Genomic DNA, 20009 nt, shown 5'->3' on the forward strand with positions numbered 1-20009 from the left:
TCTGGGACCTAGAACTAGGGGAAACAGTCTCAGAATAAAAGGTAGGTCATTTAGGACCGAGGCGAGGAGGAATTCCTTCAGTCCGAGTGTGGTAAATGTTTGTAATTCTCCACCAGCGGGCTGTGGAGACTCAGTCACTGAGTTTGTTTGAAGCAGATGTCGATAGATTTCTAAATACCAATTACGTTAAGGGATAGGAGGATAGTGCAGGAAGGTGGTATTGAGGTAGAAGATCAGCCATGACCTAGTTAAATGACGGAAAGCAGGCTCAAGGAGCTTACTACTGCTCCTATGTTCTTATGAAGGGCCTTATGCTGCATCATTCAGGGTAGGTATAAGAACAGTGCGTTGACATGCAGATGGTTCACCCAATTTAACATGTTGGGCAGGATCCCTCTTCCAACTCCTGGCACCCCAAATGGAATTTCAGCATGCCGAGTTTGTGCAGCCCACCCCTGAACCCGCCCCCTGCGGCCATTGAAAATCCAACCCTTTCTCTCTGGTAATTCACTACGGACGGGATTTTCTGTTCCCAATACCTGCCAGTGACAGGGCACGTTTCCCGTATTCAACATGGGGAACATCACTTGAATTCATGGGCATATCATTATCAGGCTCCCAATCCCAAATCATCCCTTCCTCTTCCCCCCCACCCCCCCCCCCCCCCCCCCCCATCCCTGTCAGAAAATCCATCCACGTCAGCATGACAGCAGAGTGTGAAACCTGACTGGTCTCCCAAAGCCTGCACTTGGTCACCAGACCGCCCAGGTGAGCTCAGGTAAGTGCAGCGCTCAGGTGGGCAGAAGCTCTTTTCGGTCACTACCCTGACACTGGCCAGGCACTGCCCCCAGGGAGCGATGCTGGGGCAGTGCTGGCTGTGGGGGGCGGGGGTGGGTCGAAAGTGAACTCCTTTGTGCTGAACCAATCAGCAAAAATGGTGGCCTGATCTTCGACAGACTAAGTTGCTGGTGGGACGGGTGAATCAGAGTCCGCCCCGCCTACGATCCATCATGGGACCTGCCTCTTGATGTTTTTTGTTCTTATATACTGAGATAGTATATGCCTGAGAAAGTTGCCGTTGATGTCGGCAGCTTCACCACTGCTTTCCCCATGCTTTCAGCCATTGCCGATATCTGGGAAAATCTCACCCTTTATCTATGCGTTCATATAAAATATACTTTTTAATATCACCCTAATGCAATGAATAAACTACCAAAAAATGGGAAATTGCTTAATTAAAGTAGAACACAAACAGATTCTATGTGAATATATTAAACAGTGCACTACCAGAGATAATTAAGCCCCTATATACTAAATTACTGACATTAGAAACACTAGATAAATGTATGGTGGAGTGGTGTTGAGAAATAATGCATCAACATAAAGTAATAAAGATATATTTATTTATGTTTTACATACAAGGATTCCCACATTATTTGATTTTAATTACAAAAGTCATGAGTGAGCTGCAAACCATTATTTAAATACAAAACAAGTCAGTAGATGGCTGCTATGCCTCAGGGTGGGAATGAACAATGAAGGTCCCAAGTTGGACTGTTGGTTATTTTTAAGTTACTGGTTTTCAACCATAATAGCAGTTAGCCCACCATGGGTCTTAACATCCCATGCTGGAGAGTGGGAGGAATAACATCAGCTGGGCCCTTCATCATTATCCGGAAGCAACTGCTGGGAGGTGGATCTTTGGACTTTAAGTGAGGACAAAATTGATCTGTGCTGAGTTGTGTTCCTCTAAACAGTCAAATGGCCTGCAGACACTCAAGGCTACCCACAAATAAAAATTAAGGTACTTTATGTACCCCACGTAAGGATATAACTGGAGAAAATCCAAAGTAAAGATATATAAAAATTACCATGCCTTCCTGCAACTTCAGCTTTTAATTTTTCCACTTTTCATGTTTTTTTAAATGTCGCTATTTTGGAAGCTTTTAAAGTAAAAACTAACTAGCTCCAAGATGGAAAGTACAAAAACAAAAACAATACAAGTTTGCAAATCTCCAAACATCTAGTCATGTAATATGATGAATTGACAGGAACAAGAGTTCTACATCGTCACATTTCACAGCTTGGATAGAAAACGATGTGTACTTCAAATGAGAAAGAAAAAGTTGAAGGGAACATGATTATTACTAGATCACTACATTTCTTTCAAAGAAATGGACTCAAAATGGCTATCAATTAAGAACAAATCAGGTAATAAATCCAGTGTGTTTCACAGAAACAGTTTTTCGAAAGCATTAACTAGCAGTCCGTTCCAGCAGATACCAAGAACATTTGTCTCCTAACTACGTACTGACATACTCATACCTCATTCAATCCCCTTGCGACAACACCTCTCTTTTAATTTTATATGTACCTTTCCCAAAAGGCTCTAAGCTCCATGAAATAATTTCATCTGGCCAGAAGTATGACTCAACAAAATTCAGGGGGAAATAATTTTAGACAACAGCAAGATTGAGACGGTGGATTGTTACGGTGCACAATGAAGTGTTGCTGTGTCAGCCAAATGTAATCATTATTTGGCCATTTCATAATGATCCCGCCAGTGCCAATGAAGAGCCAGCTCAAGTTGAGAGAGACTGGTTCTTCGCTAAGTGCAAGCAAAACAATAACGCTAAGTTTCTACAGGAGTTGCTCCATCTCCTTCGAGGGAGATTATCAAAACCATGGAGCACGAACCTCTCACCATGATGAGAGATTAGGCCAACCCCTGCAGAAACCCGGGGGTGTCTATACTTACAATGGAAATCTGTTCTCGTTTTTGTACTGTTGGCATGAAATTATTAACAAATAACAATACATTTGCCTCTTCAACAAAAAAAATCTTTTAAGAGTAAATCAGTCAAGTAGTTATAAAAATAAACTTTTTTGGTTCCTTTCTTTAGTTGAACACCAGTCGCTGTTTCAGAACAGCATGAAATGCACAGAGATCCCCTTCTCTAACAAGGTTGGGAAAAAGATAAATAAATAAATTTATTACTAAAAGCCCTCTGCTTCATCGAGAACCTGACTACTGAAGTATGCCAAAACTTATCATTCAAACATATATCAAGAGTAGTCATTGCTAGTAAAGCATCTGGTACTCGAGAAAAAAAGAAAGTAGTATTTAGAATGTTGAAGTGTTCCAGACCATCAAAAGATCAATGAAGATATATTCAGGTTGACGGCTGCAGCCCATTTCAATAAAAAGCATTTATAGTAAGTTCAGTCCGACATCATTTGGAAATTTTAAAAAAGAATATGTAATCATTCAGCAGGTTGCATGTTGAGATAATCTTCGTCTGTTTCAACGCCTGTAAAACACGTAAACTTTCACCATTATACTGAGGATTTTAGTCAATAAAACTGTATGAGAATTAAATGTGTTATCACTGAACAAATTTATGCATGAGCTGTACGATTGCTTAGTGGGCTAAAAGTAATGCCTCAGTCTCGCTCTGAGCTGTGCGAGGCAGAAGGTTTCCCATTTCAAGTTCTGTCTGCGCTGTTCTTGTTGCGCATCTGGTTTCAGTGCCTGTCCTTGACTTTGGAAGGTGAGGAGAAACTAAGTAGGAGCTTCCAATCCTGATCACGATCCAGTGGCATTATGACAAAGTGTGTGTCGTGTGTAGACCGCATGCAGCTCAGGTGCGCTCCCTCATAGGGTTGATTACAACCATAACACATTTATATTATGACTTCAAAGTGCGAAAGTACCCCAACGCACTCCACAGATGGGTAGGTAGACATAATTTTACAATGAGCCAAGAGAGAAAGATTAAGAGGAAAAATTAAAAGCTTGATCAAAGAAATAAGGTTTAAGAAAGAACTTAAGGGACAAAAAAAAGATATGTAATGGCAGAGAGGTTTAGGGTGGAAATTCAGTTGTTTTGCTGCTCAGGTTGTTGAATGGATGGAAGCCATAGGTGCCATGTCGCGATGTCTACATGCACTAGTGGGCAGAATTGACAAAACCTTGAAGTCACCAGATAACTGGGCCATGGTGCAAGTTTCCTGCTGTTTCCTAGGTTTTCTGCCTTGTCTGGCAAGGAACAGAACCACTACCCTCTCCTTAAAACCAAATGTCACTGCCAAGGGAAATGAGGTAAGAGGACTCTCAATGCTGGGAGATCCAGCTTTTGATATTCACTCAAGAATTATTGAAGTGCCGATGGTCCTTATATCAACTGAGATGCATCCATGTGAGTAGAAGTAGGCTTCTCAGTTGAGGGATCTTTCCTGCTCCTAATAGGGAACAGTGACCTCCGTGATCTGCTTTGCCCCTTATCTACATTCAGCAATGGATGCCAGTTTCCACTGCACATTGGGCTTCATAGAATAATATGAAGATCCAGGATCCACAGATTATGGGTGCTATTCTCCCCCCTCACACCGGGTGGGAGAATCGCCGGGGCGCCGCCCGAATCGCGCCACGCCACCCCGACCCCTGCACGTGATTCTCCCACCCCCCCCCCCGGAAACCAGCGGCGTGCGATTCACACCGGGCTGCTCGGAGAACCGACGAGCGGCGATTCTCCGGCTCGGATGGGCTGAGCGGCCGCTACGACACAACAGGAGCGAAATTCTCCATCCCGCCCCGCCACATTTCTGCCCCGACCCGCCGGCGGGATGCTCCGTTACACCGGCCGGTCAATGGGGTTTCCCATTGTGGGGCAGCCCCACGCCGTCGGGAGACCCCCGGGCGCCGGTAAAACGGAGACTCCCGCCGGCGGAGAATGACGCCCCAGGTCCCCGACGGCACCGTCCACCCCTGGTCGCTGCTGGCGGGAACTCTGCGGGAATGCTGAGGGGGGCGGCCTGTGGGGGAGGGAGGGGGCTCCTTCACCGGGGTGGCCTCCGATGGGGTCTGGCCCACCGATCGGCGGGCCGGCCTCCCCCCCCCCCCCCCCCCCGGGCTTACCTCCTTCCGTGCGCGGCCCCAGAACACTTCCGCCATGTTGGTGAGGGGCCAGAGTGCATAAGACGTTCCCCGCACATGCGCAGGATGGCGCAGCCCAACTGCGCATGCGCAAGATTTGGCTGCCCCGACTGCGCATGCGCGGGTTGGCGCGCCACCCATTTGGTGCCGCGTAAGGGCTGGCCCCCTGTGGGGACCAGAATAGGTCGTGCCCGGGCCCTGTTCGCGCCGTCATGAAACGCGACGGCGTTCATGACGGCGCGAACACTTGGCCTCCATAACGGAGAATCGCCCCCTATAATCTCTCACAGCCTGTTCTGCACACAAACACACACTCATGCACAACATTTACAACACTGAAAATAAGGAATACTATAAAATTAATGTAAAAATTTTTTTTTAAGGATTCAACAAGAATTGTTCAGCTGCCACATGGCTGCAGCTAGCTCCCGACATGCCTCCCTGCCTAAGAGGACCCCACCCCCGGCGTGGTTCCCCATTCTGAGGCCCCATTGGTCCCCCAGGCCAGGTGACACTTAATATGCCATGTTGTCCGAAAAGGAACAATTACCACAAATACCTTTGGGTTTGTACACAGGGTATAGTAGAGGTATTGCTAGGCCTTGATCCTCCTTCTGATATGCAGCAATTAAGTTCTTCACTTTACGAAACAGCCTCTTGTGGACTCCAGGTGCAGTCTGTAAACACATAAAAGCAAAACAATATTTGGGTACAGGATAAAGCAAAATTAGCTTGTTCCCTGTGAATCGGACAAAGGCCTACCGATTTAATTCTTCTCCTTCCCAAAATGTGGCAATTATAAGGATATTGTAATCTGGCAGTCATGCATTTCAGAAAATCCCTGGCATGCCACCGACATTATTCTATCTGTAATCTCAAACTTGAACAATTGGCCACATACTTCCTCCTTCATCACCCTTGCCTCTTAACATACTCCACACTCCATCATCTTTTGAATGAAGTAAGTGTCGTGTGACTTTCCTCTTACTCTTTGCCTTCTGGTTTCAAAACTTACGTTGTTAATATTTGAATCCTGTTCATACAATAAAACGCAACTGATGACCAGTATCACTTTTGTTTCATTATTCTCACATTGCAACTTGTAATCCCTGCCATTGTCAAATAATAAGGTCAAGGAATTTATTTCAAAAGAAAACCTGGTGTTTCTGGTATTAAATTATAGAAATAAAAAGAAGAAAAACTGCTTGCGGGCAGAAAAGGCTGAAGGCACAGCAAGTTTGTAGGTGTCTATAAAAAGAAAGGGCTGGTTAATAGTTGAAAGATCTGGACAAGATCCGAACAAACATTTATAAGATGCTCTGAGAGAAAGAGGAAAGGAAGAAAAATCACCAAAATTGGGAAAAGTTAGAGAGCTTTACAGTAAAACCCAAATCAATGAACAAAGGCTATGAGTGTAAGTATAGCAGAAGTAAAAACACATAAAGATACATCCCAGAGTACAAATACTTTGACTGCTACTGCAAAGGAGCAACTAAATGGCTCTAGTAGTCTGTGAGCAGGTTTTCTTGGAATGGTGCAAAGGAGTGAAAAAAACAGCATCGGTTGGACTGGAGAGTGGTGCCTGTAACACCAACTTGCCATGTCTCCCAACAGATGGTGTGCCTGATTTACTGAATGATTCCAGCATGTTCTGTTTTCTGTTTCTTTAACTGCACATGTCCCTGCCTCATCTTCAGTCACGAGTTATTAGACAGACTGTAATGTATATTCCTTGCAATTTGGAAAAACAGCTAGTGGTAACTTTGCCAAAACAAAATAATCCAATAAAGAATCCATTGTGGACAAAAAAAAACTTTATTTTTAATCACATGAACAAGCTCCCGTCCACTGTGGAGAATGGAGGATCCGGCTGAGGTGAAAGGAGCAGCAGACAATGACACAACTGTAGTGATCTTTACATGGGTATGCACATAAGGGGTTAATGGGAAATTGACAGATCACTAGGGGGCAGCACTGGCGGGTATAAAAGCCAGACGCAAGCGGCTCTCTGCCTCTCTTGGTGATTAGACTGTGACGAGAGCAGGAGCATAGATCTAGCTCAGGGCTACTAGTGTGGTCAGACATAGCTACTGTATATAAACGTTGTAACTTTTCGACTGGTATTGATCTTAAAGTAAGAACTCATGAAGTTGTTAAATTCTGTTACTCAATAAACTTTTCAATACCTCTGGACGGCTTCGAGCCTTCTTCATCAAGCTGCAGAAAGCTTCTGCCGCAACTGGATTGAGTAACACATGTTACATACAGTAATGCTACCAAACACACTACAGTAAGGTAACAAAAGATGGTACCAGACTGGCTTTAAACAAACAATACTAGCTAGATTAGGTTTGAGAAAAGGAAGAAAAGAACAGAAATTAAAGTACCGATCGCTCAACTGTGGAAGACTTCGCAGCATTTGGATCCTAGACATCCAACCGACGTGACGGAACATGTGCAAGCTCCACGGCAACTGAAAATACCGGTAACTTAAATAGTAACTGGAAAATGTTTAAACAACAGTTCCAAATATACATGGCAGTTACTGACTTAAACACAGCCTCCAACGAGAGAAAGATTGTGCTGCTACTAGCAAGGGCAGGCCAGCAAGCTATCGACATTTATAACTCTTTCACTTACGTTGAAAATGAAGCCAAAACTAAATTTCAAGTGATACTCGCAAAATTTGAATAACACTGTAAAACACAGTCTATTGAAATCCTGGAAAGATTTAACCTACGCAACAGGTTCCAAAAAAACAGCGAGACAATCTCTAATTTTGTCACAGATCTCAGATTAATAGCACAAGGCTGTAACTATGCTGATTTAACTGATTCCATCATCAGAGATCAATTAATCTATGGACCCTCCGATGAACACTTAAGGGAATCACTAATGCAACAAAATGATCTAACTCTAAAAACCACCATAGCAAAGTGCACAGTGCAAGAGCAAAAGAAACAACATTACCTTGAGTGTCTTCAGAAAAAAAACGGGGAGAAATTCCTCCAGGAGATGGAAGGAGTTAAAATGGTGTCCTCTCCTCACTGGCATCTTCTTCCGGCCGCCAGCTCCAATTCAAATATGTACGTGCATGCGCACTACGGAAAATACTGAACTCAGCCTAAGGTGCGATTCGTGCATGCAAAATCGCTTCCTACGCATGAACGTCATGATGTGCTACCGCTGTGGCAACGCCCACTTAAAAGGGAAATGTCCTGCACAAGGGAAAAGATGTTTAAAGTGCTCCAAACTGAATCATTTCGCCTCCCAGTGTAAGTCAACAGCAAAATATCACTCTCCAACACAGAATCATGCAAACTTCAAGGTCTTCACAGTGGTTACAATGGAAAACCAAACACCCGAAGAAACTTTTTCCGACCACGAAAATTTCCACTCCTGGGAGAACATATACTTCGTCGGAATAATAGATTCGGCAGAGGAACTTCAAGCGCCGACCACGAATCCGCAATACGTTAATGCCATTGACTCCAAAAGTGAATGGAACGCCACGGTGCAAGTGAACAACTTCCCAATTACGTTCAATTTGACACGGGAGCGTCCGCAAACTTGATGACAAGCAATGATCTCGCATCCATCCCAGGGACACACGAGATGATACCTGCTGCATGCAAGTTAAAGGTTACAATGGCAACCAGATCATCTGAAGAAGGTCATGCCACCTACAAGTAGTCAATAAGAGGGGTCGAAGGGACTACGCTTCGAGATCGTGGAATACTAAAAGACATCGCTGTTAGGTGCTCAAGCCTGCAAGGACTTGCGGCTGGTCTGGAGAATATTAATGTACATGAATGACTCATCACGACTAGACGATGACATCCAGCTGCTGCTCAGCGAGTATCCTGACGCTTTTCGTGGCATGGGTACGTTACCTTACAAATACAAAATCCTGCTTAAGGAAGATGCAAAACCTGTCATTCATCGACCTAGGAGGGTACCAGCTCCCTTGCGGGACAGGCTAAAATCAGAGCTCCTACACCTACAATCTCAAGGTAAAATATCAAAGGTCACACAGCCGACTGACTGGGTCACCTCGCTGCTGTGTGTCAAGTGGCCATCAGGTGACCACAGAAACTGTTTAGATCCCAAAGATCTGAACAAAAACATTCGCAGGGAACACTACCCCATCCCCAAGCGAGAGGAGATAACATGTGAAATGGCGAAGGCTCGCATATTCACCAAACCTGATGCTTCCCAAGGCTTCTGGCAGATGCAGCCCGACGATTCCAGCCGACTGTTGTGTACGTTCAACATGCTGTTTGGACGATACTGCTATAACCGCATGCCTTTCGGGATTATCTCCGCATCCAAAATCTTTCACAGAGTCATGGAGCAGATGACAGAGGGCATTGAAGGTGACAGAGTATATGTCGATTACATCATCATATGGTCAAAGACAGAAGAAGACCACATTGCTCGATTAAGGCAAGTCTTCAAAAGAATTCACCAATTTGGGTTGAAACGCAACCAATCCAAGTGCACCTTCGCAAGCTCAACTCTGACCTTCCTGGGTGACACTATATCAGCGCAAGGGTTGAGGCCGGATAATGAAAAGATCGCAGCAATCCAGAACGTGCAGCAGCCAAGAGACAAGAAATCTGTGCTCCGGTTTCTTAGACTCATCAACTTCCGAGGCAAGTTTATCCCAAACTTATCAACAAGGAGGTCAGCATTACAAAACGTGATAAGGAAGGACACAGAGTTTGACTGGACTCCACGCCACCAAGAAGAGTGGGTGGATCTGAAGCACCAATTGATGGCAGTTCCAACTCTGACATTCTTTGACCCAACAAAACCCTGTAGCGCACAAAGACTCCGTGAGACGAATAGAGTGAAGTCGATGAGGCTTTATTAAGCGTGTCTGTTCCCCAGCAGCCCGATAGTAAACTGGCCTGCGGGGGAAGGCACCGGCTTCTTATACTTCGCCTTCAGGGCGGAGCTTGAGGTCAACGGCCAACCAGGACCCGGGATCTGTCAGCCAATGACATTAGGGCTTCCAGTCCCACATGACCCCCAATACATACTACCACATTCACCCCTTGTCAAAAATGAACCCGGCGGGGTGATGCTTCGTATGGTGGTAAGGGTTTACAGGGCTGGTCCTGGGAGGATAGAACAGTTACATGGTAGTACAGTATTGGACAGTATCGTCCTGTTACAACTATTTACAGAGGGTATAGGAAAAACAAAATGTTCATTGGACAGTCCATCTTTGTTTTACATCGACGCCACGAGTCGGTCGGGCGGTCTGGTCGTCCGTGTCGATCGCCTCGGCCCCGGCGGTGGTGGTGGTGCTTGTACCAGTGTTGTCGCCTCCGGGAGCCGCACAGTTTCAGCTGTCGGTGCAAAGGGGAGGGGGACTGATCCTCCTGGGAAGGGGGCGGTCGCGGGGTGCGGCGGTGGCAGGAAGGGGGGCGGTTGGGTTGATGGTGTCGGGGGGGTGTGCGTGGTGCCGGCGGGCGCCAGATCCCGCAGGGAGACCGTGTCCTGTCGGCCGTCGGGGTACTCCACGTAGGCGTACTGGGGGTTTGCGTGGAGGAGGTGAACCCTTTCGACCAACGGGTCCGCCTTATGTGCCCGCACGTGCTTTCGGAGCAGGATGGGTCCTGGGGCCGCCAGCCAGGTCGGCAGCGACGTTCCAGAGGAGGGCCTCCTAGGGAAGACAAGGAGACGCTCATGAGGCGTTTGATTAGTGCTTGTACATAATAACGACCGGATGGAATGGAGAGCGTCCGGGAGGACCTCCTGCCACCGTGAAACTGGGAGATCCCTGGACCGTAGGGCCAGTAGGACGGCCTTCCAGACCGTGCCGTTCTCCCTTTCTACTTGCCCGTTCCCCCGGGGGTTGTAGCTGGTCGTCCTGCTTGAGGCTATGCCCTTGCTGAGCAGGAACTGGCGCAGCTCGTCACTCATGAAAGAGGACGCCCTGTCGCTGTGGACGTATGCGGGTAACCGAACAGCGTGAAGATGCTGTTCAGGGCTTTAATGACTGTGGCCGCGGTCATGTCGGAGCAGGGAATGGCAAAAGGGAAGCGGGAGTATTCGTCCACTACATTAAGGAAATACGCGTTGCGGTCGGTGGAGGGGAGGGGCCCTTTGAAATCGAGACTGAGGCGTTCAAAGGGGCGGGAAGCCTTAATCAGATGCGCTCCATCTGGCCTGAAAAAATGCGGTTTGCATTCCGCGCAGATGTGGCAGTCCCTTGTAACTGTACGGACCTCCTCTAAAGAGTATGGGAGATTGCGGGACTTGATGAAGTGGTAAAACCGAGTGACCCCCGGGTGGCAGAGGTCCTCGTGGAGGGTTTGGAGGCGGTCAATTTGTGCGTTGGCACATGTGCCGCGGGATAGGGCATCGGACGGCTCGTTCAGCTTTCCGGGCCGGTACAAGATCTCATAGTTGAAGGTGGAGAGCTCGATCCTCCACCTTAAGATCTTGTCATTTTTAATCTTGCCCCGCTGTGCATTATCGAACATGAAGGCTACCGACCGTTGGTCAGTGAGGAGAGTGAATCTCCTGCCGGCCAGGTAATGCCTCCAATGTCGCACAGCTTCCACTATGGCTTGGGCTTCCTTTTCCACTGAGGAGTGGCGGATTTCTGAGGTGTGGAGGGTTCGGGAGAAGAAGGCCACGGGTCTGCCCGCTTGGTTAAAGGTAGCCGCTAGAGCTACGTCGGAGGCGTCGCTCTCGACCTGGAAGGGGAGGGACTCGTCGATGGCGCGCATCGTGGCCTTTGCGATGTCCGCTTTGATGCGGCTGAAGGCCTGGCAGGCCTCTGTCGACAGAGGGAAGGTCGTGGTCTGTATTAGGGGGCGGGCCTTGTCTGCGTACTGGGGGACCCACTGGGCGTAGTACGAAAAGAACCCCAGGCAGCATTTCAGGGCTTTTGGGCAGTGCGGGAGGGGAAATTCCATGAGTGCGCACATACGTTCGGGGTCGGGGCCTATTATCCCATTGCACACTATGTAGCCCAGAATGGCTAGCCGATCGGTGCTAAAAACGCACTTGTCCTCGTTGTACGTGAGGTTCAAGGCTTTGGCGGTCTGGAGGAATTTTTGGAGGTTGGCGCGTGGTCCTGCTGATCGTGGCCGCAGATGGTTACATTGTCGAGGTACGGGAACGTGGCCCGTAACCCATGTTGATCAACTATTCGGTCCATCTCCCGTTGGAAGACCGAGACCCCGTTTGTGACGCCAAAAGGGACCCGTAGGAAATGGTATAATCGCCCGTCTGCCTCGAAAGCTGTGTACTTGCGGTCACTTGGGCGGATGGGGAGCTGATGGTAGGCGGACTTGAGGTCCACGGTGGAGAAGACTTTATACTGGGCAATCCGATTGACCATGTCGGATATGCGGGGAGAGGGTACGCGTCTAGTTGTGTGTACCTGTTGATGGTCTGGCTATAGTCAATGACCATCCTTTGTTTCTCCCCTGTCTTCACTACTACCACCTGCGCTCTCCAGGGACTATTGCTGGCCTGGATTATGCCCTCCTTTAGTAGCCGCTGGACTTCGGAGCGAATGAAGGTCCGGTCCTGGGCGCTGTACCGTCTGCTCCTAGTGGCGACGGGTTTGCAATCCGGGGTGAGGTTCGCAAACAAGGACGGGGGTTGCACCTTGAGGGTGGCGAGGCCACAGATAGTGAGTGGGGGTATGGGGCCGCCGAATTTAAACGTAAGGCTCTGTAGGTTACATTGGAAATCTAAGCCCAGCAAGGTGGGGGCACAGAGTTGGGGAAGGACGTTAAGTTTGTAGTTTTTGAATTCCCTCCCCTGTACCGTTAGGGTAACTATGCAGAATCCCTGGATCTGTACGGAGTGGGATCCTGCAGCTAGGCAAATCTTTTGTGCGCTGGGGTAGGTAGTTAAGGAACAGCGTCTTACCGTGTCGGGGTGTATAAAACTTTCCGTGCTCCCGGAGTCGACTAGGCATGGCGTCTCGTGGCCGTTAATTAGGACCGTTGTCGTCGTCGTCTGGAGAGTCCGGGGCCGAGCCTGATCGAGCGTAACCGAAGCAAGCCGTGGTTGTAGTAGTGGGGTGGGGTCCGTTGTTGCCGTCCAAGATGGCGTCGGGGATGGACAAAATGGCCGCCCCCATGCGTCGTACAGGTCGGGGGCGGTCAAAGATAGCGGCGCCCCTCCTCCCCTCGTAGTGGTCGGGACCCAAAATGGCGGCGTCTGCGGGTCGCACAACGGCGCCCCTCCCCTCGTGGTGGTCGGGACCCAAAATGGCGGCGTCTGCGGGTCGCACATGGTGTGCTGGGGGGTCTGGGGAGCGTTAGGACCGAGCGGAGTTCCTTCACTGCGAGCCCCAGGGCCGCGGGCACTAGGACCGTGCGGAGTTCCTTCACTGCGAGCGCCAGGGCCGCGGGCGCTAGGACCGCGCGGAGCTCCCTCGCCGGGGACAGCGGTGGTCGGGGCCCAAGTCGGCGGCGCCGGCGGGTCAGGCGTGGGGCCGCGAGCGCAAGGAGCGCGAGGAGCTCCCTCACCGGGGACAGAGGTGGTCGGGCGTGGGGCGCGGGACGCGGGACGGGGGTGAGGGTGGCGTTCGGGACGCGAAAAACCCCTTCCTCTCCGTGGAGAGTGTTGGCCGGGACCCAAAGCGGTAGCGCCGGCGGCGGGTCGTACATGGGTTGCGGGGAGGGGGGTTGGGGAGCGTAGGCGGCGTGCAGGGCTCCCAGTTCTCCCGTGGCCGCGGTGGTCGGGACCCAGAGCGGCTGCGCCTGCGGGTCGCACATGGCGTGCTCGGGGGGTTGGGAGGCATAGACTGCTTGTAGGGCTCCCTGTGGCCCCGGGACGGCGGCGACCTCGCGGGATCGGCACACCACCGCATAGTGGCCCTTTTTCCCGCAGCTTTTGCAGATGGCTGCGCGGGCCGGACAGCGTTGTCGGGGGTGCTTCGCCTGGCCGCAGAAATAACAGCGGGCGCCCCCGGTGCGACTCAGCGTTTGGACTGCGCAAGCCTGTGGGGTGTCCGGGGGGGGGGGGGGGGTAGGGGGTTTGCCGCGACGGATACGTACGGGGCCCAATGGCCTGCCGCGCGGTCGGGGCCGTAGGCGCGGGTATTACGCGCGGCCACGTCTAGGGAGGCTGCTAGGGCCCGTGCCTCTGAAAGTCCTAGCGACTCTTTTTCTAGAAGTCTTTGGCGGATTTTGAAGGATTGCATACCTGCCACAAAAGCGTCGCGTATTAACATGTCCGTGTGTTCGTTTGCATTCACCGACGGGCAGCTGCAGGCTCGTCCCAAAATCAGCAGCGCGGCGTAGAACTCGTCCATCGATTCTCCGGGAGCTTGCCGTCTTGTCGCGAGCAGGCATTCTGGAATGATCCTGAGCTCCATAGTCCTTTTTAGGCACGCTTAATAAATTGTAGCGCACAAAGACTCCGTGAGACGAATAGAGTGAAGTCGATGAGGCTTTATTAAGCGTGTCTGTTCCCCAGCAGCCCGATAGTAAACTGGCCTGCGGGGGAAGGCACCGGCTTCTTATACTTCGCCTTCAGGGCGGAGCTTGAGGTCAACGGCCAACCAGGACCCGGGATCTGTCAGCCAATGACATTAGGGCTTCCAGTCCCACATGACCCCCAATACATACTACCACAAACCCACAAAGATCTCCACCGACGCCAGTCAACATGGAATTGGTGCAGTACTCCTCCAACAGGATGACCAATCGGACTGGGTCCCAGTTGCATACGCGTCTAGAGCGCTGACCGCCACAGAGTGCAGGTATGCACAGTTAGAGAAGGAGTGCCTGGGGCTGATCACTGGTATAGCAAAATTTCACCACTCTGTGTACGGCCTTCCCACGTTCCTAGTTGGGACGGATTATAGACCGCTGGTCAACATAATTGAAAAAAATATCAATGATATGACGCTGCGCCTACAACGCATGATGATGAAGCTGAGGAGATATGACTTCACACTGGTCTACACTCCTGGGAAGGACCTTATCATAGCTGACACACTGTCCTGAGCCATGGACACTGACAGATCACCCCCCTGTGTCCATTGACGATGTAGAAGCTCAAGCACCGTTGTGCAGAGAGACTCTCCCGGCATCTGACGAGACGCTGCAGCAAATTCGTCTGGCGACACAAGAAGATGCGACCTTGCTCCAAATCATGCACAACCTTCAGCATGGCTGGCCAAAAGGACAGTGCCCGCAGTTCCAAAACATCAAAACTGAATTGTCTGTAGTGGACGGATTAATATTGAGAAAAGACAGAATCGCCATTCCATTAACGCTCAGGTCAGACATGCTCCGCAGGATTCATGAGGGACATCTTAGAATCGAAAAATCAAAAGAAGAGCAAGGCAATCCGTGTACTGGCCTGGCATAAATGAGGATGTTACAAACATGATACTCACATGTGACACGTGTCAAAAACATCAACCAGCACAATGCAAGGAGCCACTCCAGCAGCATGAGATGGCTACGTCACCGTCGAACAAAGTTGCGCTCCATGGTCGAAACTATGGTCTTATCAGTGACTATTACTCCAATTTTCCATAAGTAATAAAACTCTTGGACCTCACGTCCGCATCAGTTATCAAAGCCTGCAAGGAAACATTCTCGAGGTGTGGTATTCCACAGTCATGTCCGATAATGGGGCGTCATTCTCCGACCCCCCGCCGGGTCGGAGAATGGCCGTTGGCCACCGTGAATCCCGCCCCTGCCCCCGGTCTCTGGTACCGGAGATTGGGCGGGGCGTGAATCGGGCCGCGCCGGTTGGCGGGTCCCCCCCGCTGGATTCTCCGGCCCGGATGGGCCGAAGCCCGCCCAGGAATTGCCTGTCCCGCCGACGTAAATCAAACCTGGTATTTACCGGCGGGACCAGGCGGCGTGGGCGGGCTCTGGGGTCCTGGGGGGGGGGGGCACGGGGCGATCTGACCCCGGGGGGTGCACCCACGGTGGCCTGGCCCGCGATCGGGACCCACCGATCCGCGGGCGGGCCTGTGCCGTGGGGGCACTCTTTCCCTTCCGCCTCCGCTACGGCCTCCACCATGGCGGAGCCGGAAGAGACTCACCCCACTGCGCATGCGCGGGAAACTGACAGCGGCCGCTGATGCTCCCGCGCATGCGCCGCATTTCCGCGCCAGCTGGCGGGGCAACATACGCCATTTCCGCCAGCTGGCGGGCGGAAATCCCTCCGGCGTCGGCCTAGCCCCTCAATGTTGGGGCTAGGCCGCCAAAGATGCGGAGCATTCCGCACCTTTGGGCCGGCGCGATGCCCGTCTGATTGGCGCCGTCTTTGGCGCCAGTCGGCGGACATCCTGCCGTTGGGGGAGAATTTCGTCCATGGTCTTTGCATTGCGAGCTGAGATTGGACGGAATTCTCCAAGAAATACAACTTTAAACACGTGACATCGAGTCCACACTTTCCCCAATCCAACGGCAAAGTAGAGAAAGGTGTACACATTATCAAACAACTCATAAGCAAGGCCACTGACTCGAATTCCGACATACACTTGGCTCTATTATCATACAGATCATCACCGTTGAGCTCAGGGCTATCACCAGCTCAAATGCTATTCAATCGAGATGTGAGAACAACACTACCAGCATTACACTTCAGCAATCCGGATCACTCACAAGTGCTGGACAAGATACGACACCAACGTCACAAACAAAAGCAGCACTATGACCGGCATGCAAAATCGCTGCAACCATTAGCGGTCAATGACATGGTTCGACTGCGACACCCAGGTGGAGGATGGTCCAACGCGGCAACAGTGTTACGACAAGCAGCGCCACGATCATACATTATAAAGTCCGACGAAGGTGTGCTGTTCAGACACAATCGACGAGACCTGCTAAAGGTTCCACTTCCTGAACCTGTGTTTCTGACCTGTCTACAGGACTCACTCACTCGACAACACTTGACACCATCAGCCGGTGAACAGACGGACATTAAAACCTCAGTGTCTCCATGCCCACTTAGGAGATCAACTCGAATCAGCTGCACACCCAACCGTCTGAACCTGTGAACATTGGACTGATGCAATCATTGATTTCTGTAATGCATTTGCACACGATACCAACTATGTTTGATCCATTCTAGTAACAACACTGAAACTATGTTAAAAAAAAAAATTTAAAAAAGGGCGGATGTAGTGATCTTTACATGGGTATGTACATAAGGGGTTAATAGGAAATTGAAAGATCACTAGGGGGCAGCACTGGTAGGTATAAAAGCCAGACGCAAGTGGCTCTCTGTCTCTCTTGGTGATTAGACTGTGACGAGAGCAGGAGCTTAGATCTAGCTCAGGGCTACTAGTTTGGTCAGACATAGCTACTGTATATAAACGTTGTTTCTACTGGTATTGATCTTAAAGTAAGAACTCACGCAGTTGTTAAATTCTGTTACTCAATAAGCCTTTCAATACCTTGAGCCTTCTTCAGCAAGGTGCAGAAAGCCTCTGCCGCAACTGGATTGAGTAATGCATGTTACATACAGTAGTACTACCAAACACACTACAGTAAGGTAACAAAAGAACGACGAGTCAAAAACTAATGCTTAGGTGAAGGTAACGGTGAAGCTGTAGAAGGAAGGCGAGAAGCCAATTCCAGTTACAAACTAATGCATTTAAATAAGGGATGAAGTCTGTGTGAACATAGAGAAAATGACAAGTGAAACATTTGTATTTAAACCTCAGAAGGAAGGAAAACTGAGAACTCAGAGGAACAACATAGCAATACAAAGAATAGAGAGGGCAATGGTTAACGACAATAATGGGAAGTAAAATCATGCAAGGACACATGTAAAATTCTAATTACAGTCTGTATGTGTGTATCAAGGTTTTTACAATATTAAATGAGCACAAATAGGTCAAGATCAATTTCATTGTGCATGCAGTAAAACTTGTATAGACCTTGGCGAGACCACAATTAAAGTACTATGCACAGTTCCAGTCTTCTGACAAACAGGATTTAAATGCAAGGGAAAAGCTTGACAAGGATGATACCAAAACTCAGAGGTTATAACTATCTGAAAAAACAAGGACAGGCTGGGGTATTTTTTCCCCTGGAAAAGAGCTAATGCAATGGAGAAACTTGAGATTGTATGGACACAAATCTTTGAAAGTGGCACAAACACTTTGAAAGCTGCGAAAAGCGGCTGTATCCTTCCTTGGCTTCATGGGATAGCAGACAAAAACAAGGCAGTTATCCTAAACATTTATAAGAACGCTGATCAAATCTTGGCTGGACTATTTCATGTCTTCAGTTCTAGACATCACGGGCGTCATTCTCCGACCCCCTGCCGGGTCGGAGAATGGCCGTTGGCCGCCGTGAATCCCGCCCCCGCCGAAGTCTCCGGTACCGGAGATTGGGCGGGGGCGGGAATTGGGCCGCGCCAGTTGGCGGGACCCCCCGCTCAATTCTCCGGCCGGATGGGCCGAAGTCCTGCCCAGAAATTGCCTGTCCCACCGGCGTAAATCAAAGCTGGTATTTACCGGCGGGACCAGGAGGCGAGGGCGGGCTCCGGGGTCCTGGGGGGGGGGGCGCGGGGCGATCTGACCCCAGGGGGTGCCCCCACGGTGGCCTGGCCCGCGATCGGGGCCCACCGATCCGTGGGCGGGCCTGTGCCGTGGGGGCACTCTTTCCCTTCCGCCTCCGCCACGGCCTCCACCATGGCGGAGGCGGAAGAGACTCTCCCCACTGCGCATGCACGGGAAACTGTCGGCGGCCGCTGACGCTCCCGCGCATGCGCCGCATTTCCGCGCCGGCTGGCGGGGCAACAAACGCCATTTCCGCCAGCTGGCGGGGCGGAAATCCCTCCGGCGCCGGCCTAGCCCCTCAATGTTGGGGCTCCGCCCCCAAAGATGCGGAGCATTCCGCACCTTTGGGCCGGCGCGATGCCCGTCTGATTGGCGCCGTTTTTGGCGCCAGTCGGCGGACATCGCGCCGTTGGGGGAGAATTTCGCCCCACATTTTGGAAATGATGTGAAGTGCTTGGGTCAGGTGTGAAAAGGTTTACTAAAATGGTAGCAGGGATGAGAACTTTGGTTATGTGGAACGGTTGGAGAAGCTAGGGAGTAGAGAAGGTTAAGACGATATTTGATGGAGGAGTTCAAAATCATTGAAGGGTTTTGATGGAGTAAATATGGAGAAATAATTTCCAGTGGCAGATAGGTTAGTCACCAGTAGGCACAGATTTATGTTTATTGGTGAAAAAAAAACAAAGGCAACATACGAAACATCTGTTTATGCAGATTGTGATCTGGAATACCCTGACAGAAAGGATGGAGGAAACACATTCAAAAGTGGCTTTCAAAAGGAATAAATCCTTATCATTAAAGGAAACACATAGGGCTCTGGGGGAAAAAAACACGGATATGGGGCTAACTGGGTGGCCCTTTCAAGGACTATACGGACGTGCAAACATGTGAATTATGAGCAGGAATAGGTCACTTGGCCCTTTGAACCTGCTTCAATAAGATAATGGCTGATCTGATTGTAACTTTTCACCCACTTGCTTATCAAGAATCTATCTATCTCTGCCTTAAAAATATCCACAGTCTCTGCTTCCACAGCCTTTTGAGGAAGAGAGCTCCACAGATTCGCAACCTTCTGAGAGAAAAGGTTTCTCCACATCTCTGTCTTTAGTGAACAACCCCTTTTTTTAAACAGTGATCCCGAGTTCTAGATTCTCCCATGAGAGAAGCATCCTTTCTACATTGACCCTGACATTGCCCCTCAAGATTTTATATGTTTCAATCTCTTACTCTTCTAAGCTCCAGTGGATACAAGTCTAGACTGGCCAACGTTTCCTCATTCCACAGAGCAAATTTTTGTGTCCCGCCTGCTATGGGAATTGGCGTGGATGGGATGGACAATTTGGCGGACCATTTAAAGATCCGTTAATCTAGGGCATGAATTTCTAGACGAGTGCCACCCCAGGTATAAGTCTAGTAACCCCTCTCTGAACTGTTTCCAATGCATTTACATCCTTCCTCAAATAAAAGAGACCAATACTGTACACAGTACTCCAGATGTGGTCTCACAAATGCCCTGTGTAACTGAAGTATAACCTCGCTACTTTTGTATCACAT

The 20009-nt window shown here is 49.8% G+C and overlaps 1 protein-coding gene across 1 annotated transcript in view; it reads right to left on the reverse strand.

The window, feature by feature from the left end:
• Nucleotides 1-1394: 1394 nt before the first annotated feature.
• The window catches only part of LOC140421161 (SH2 domain-containing protein 1A-like), a 78388-nt gene continuing 59773 nt past the window's right edge, over nucleotides 1395-20009 (reverse strand). The window contains exons 3-4 of the mRNA XM_072505615.1: nucleotides 5496-5613; nucleotides 1395-3311 (exon numbers count right to left, since the gene is read on the reverse strand). Of these exons, the coding sequence (XP_072361716.1) occupies nucleotides 3265-3311; nucleotides 5496-5613 (165 nt within the window). The 3' untranslated portion in view covers nucleotides 1395-3264. The remainder of the gene's footprint in view (nucleotides 3312-5495; nucleotides 5614-20009) is intronic.

This window comes from Scyliorhinus torazame, chromosome 5, assembly GCF_047496885.1.
Source record: "Scyliorhinus torazame isolate Kashiwa2021f chromosome 5, sScyTor2.1, whole genome shotgun sequence".
In the NCBI taxonomy this organism is placed as follows: domain Eukaryota; kingdom Metazoa; phylum Chordata; class Chondrichthyes; order Carcharhiniformes; family Scyliorhinidae; genus Scyliorhinus; species Scyliorhinus torazame.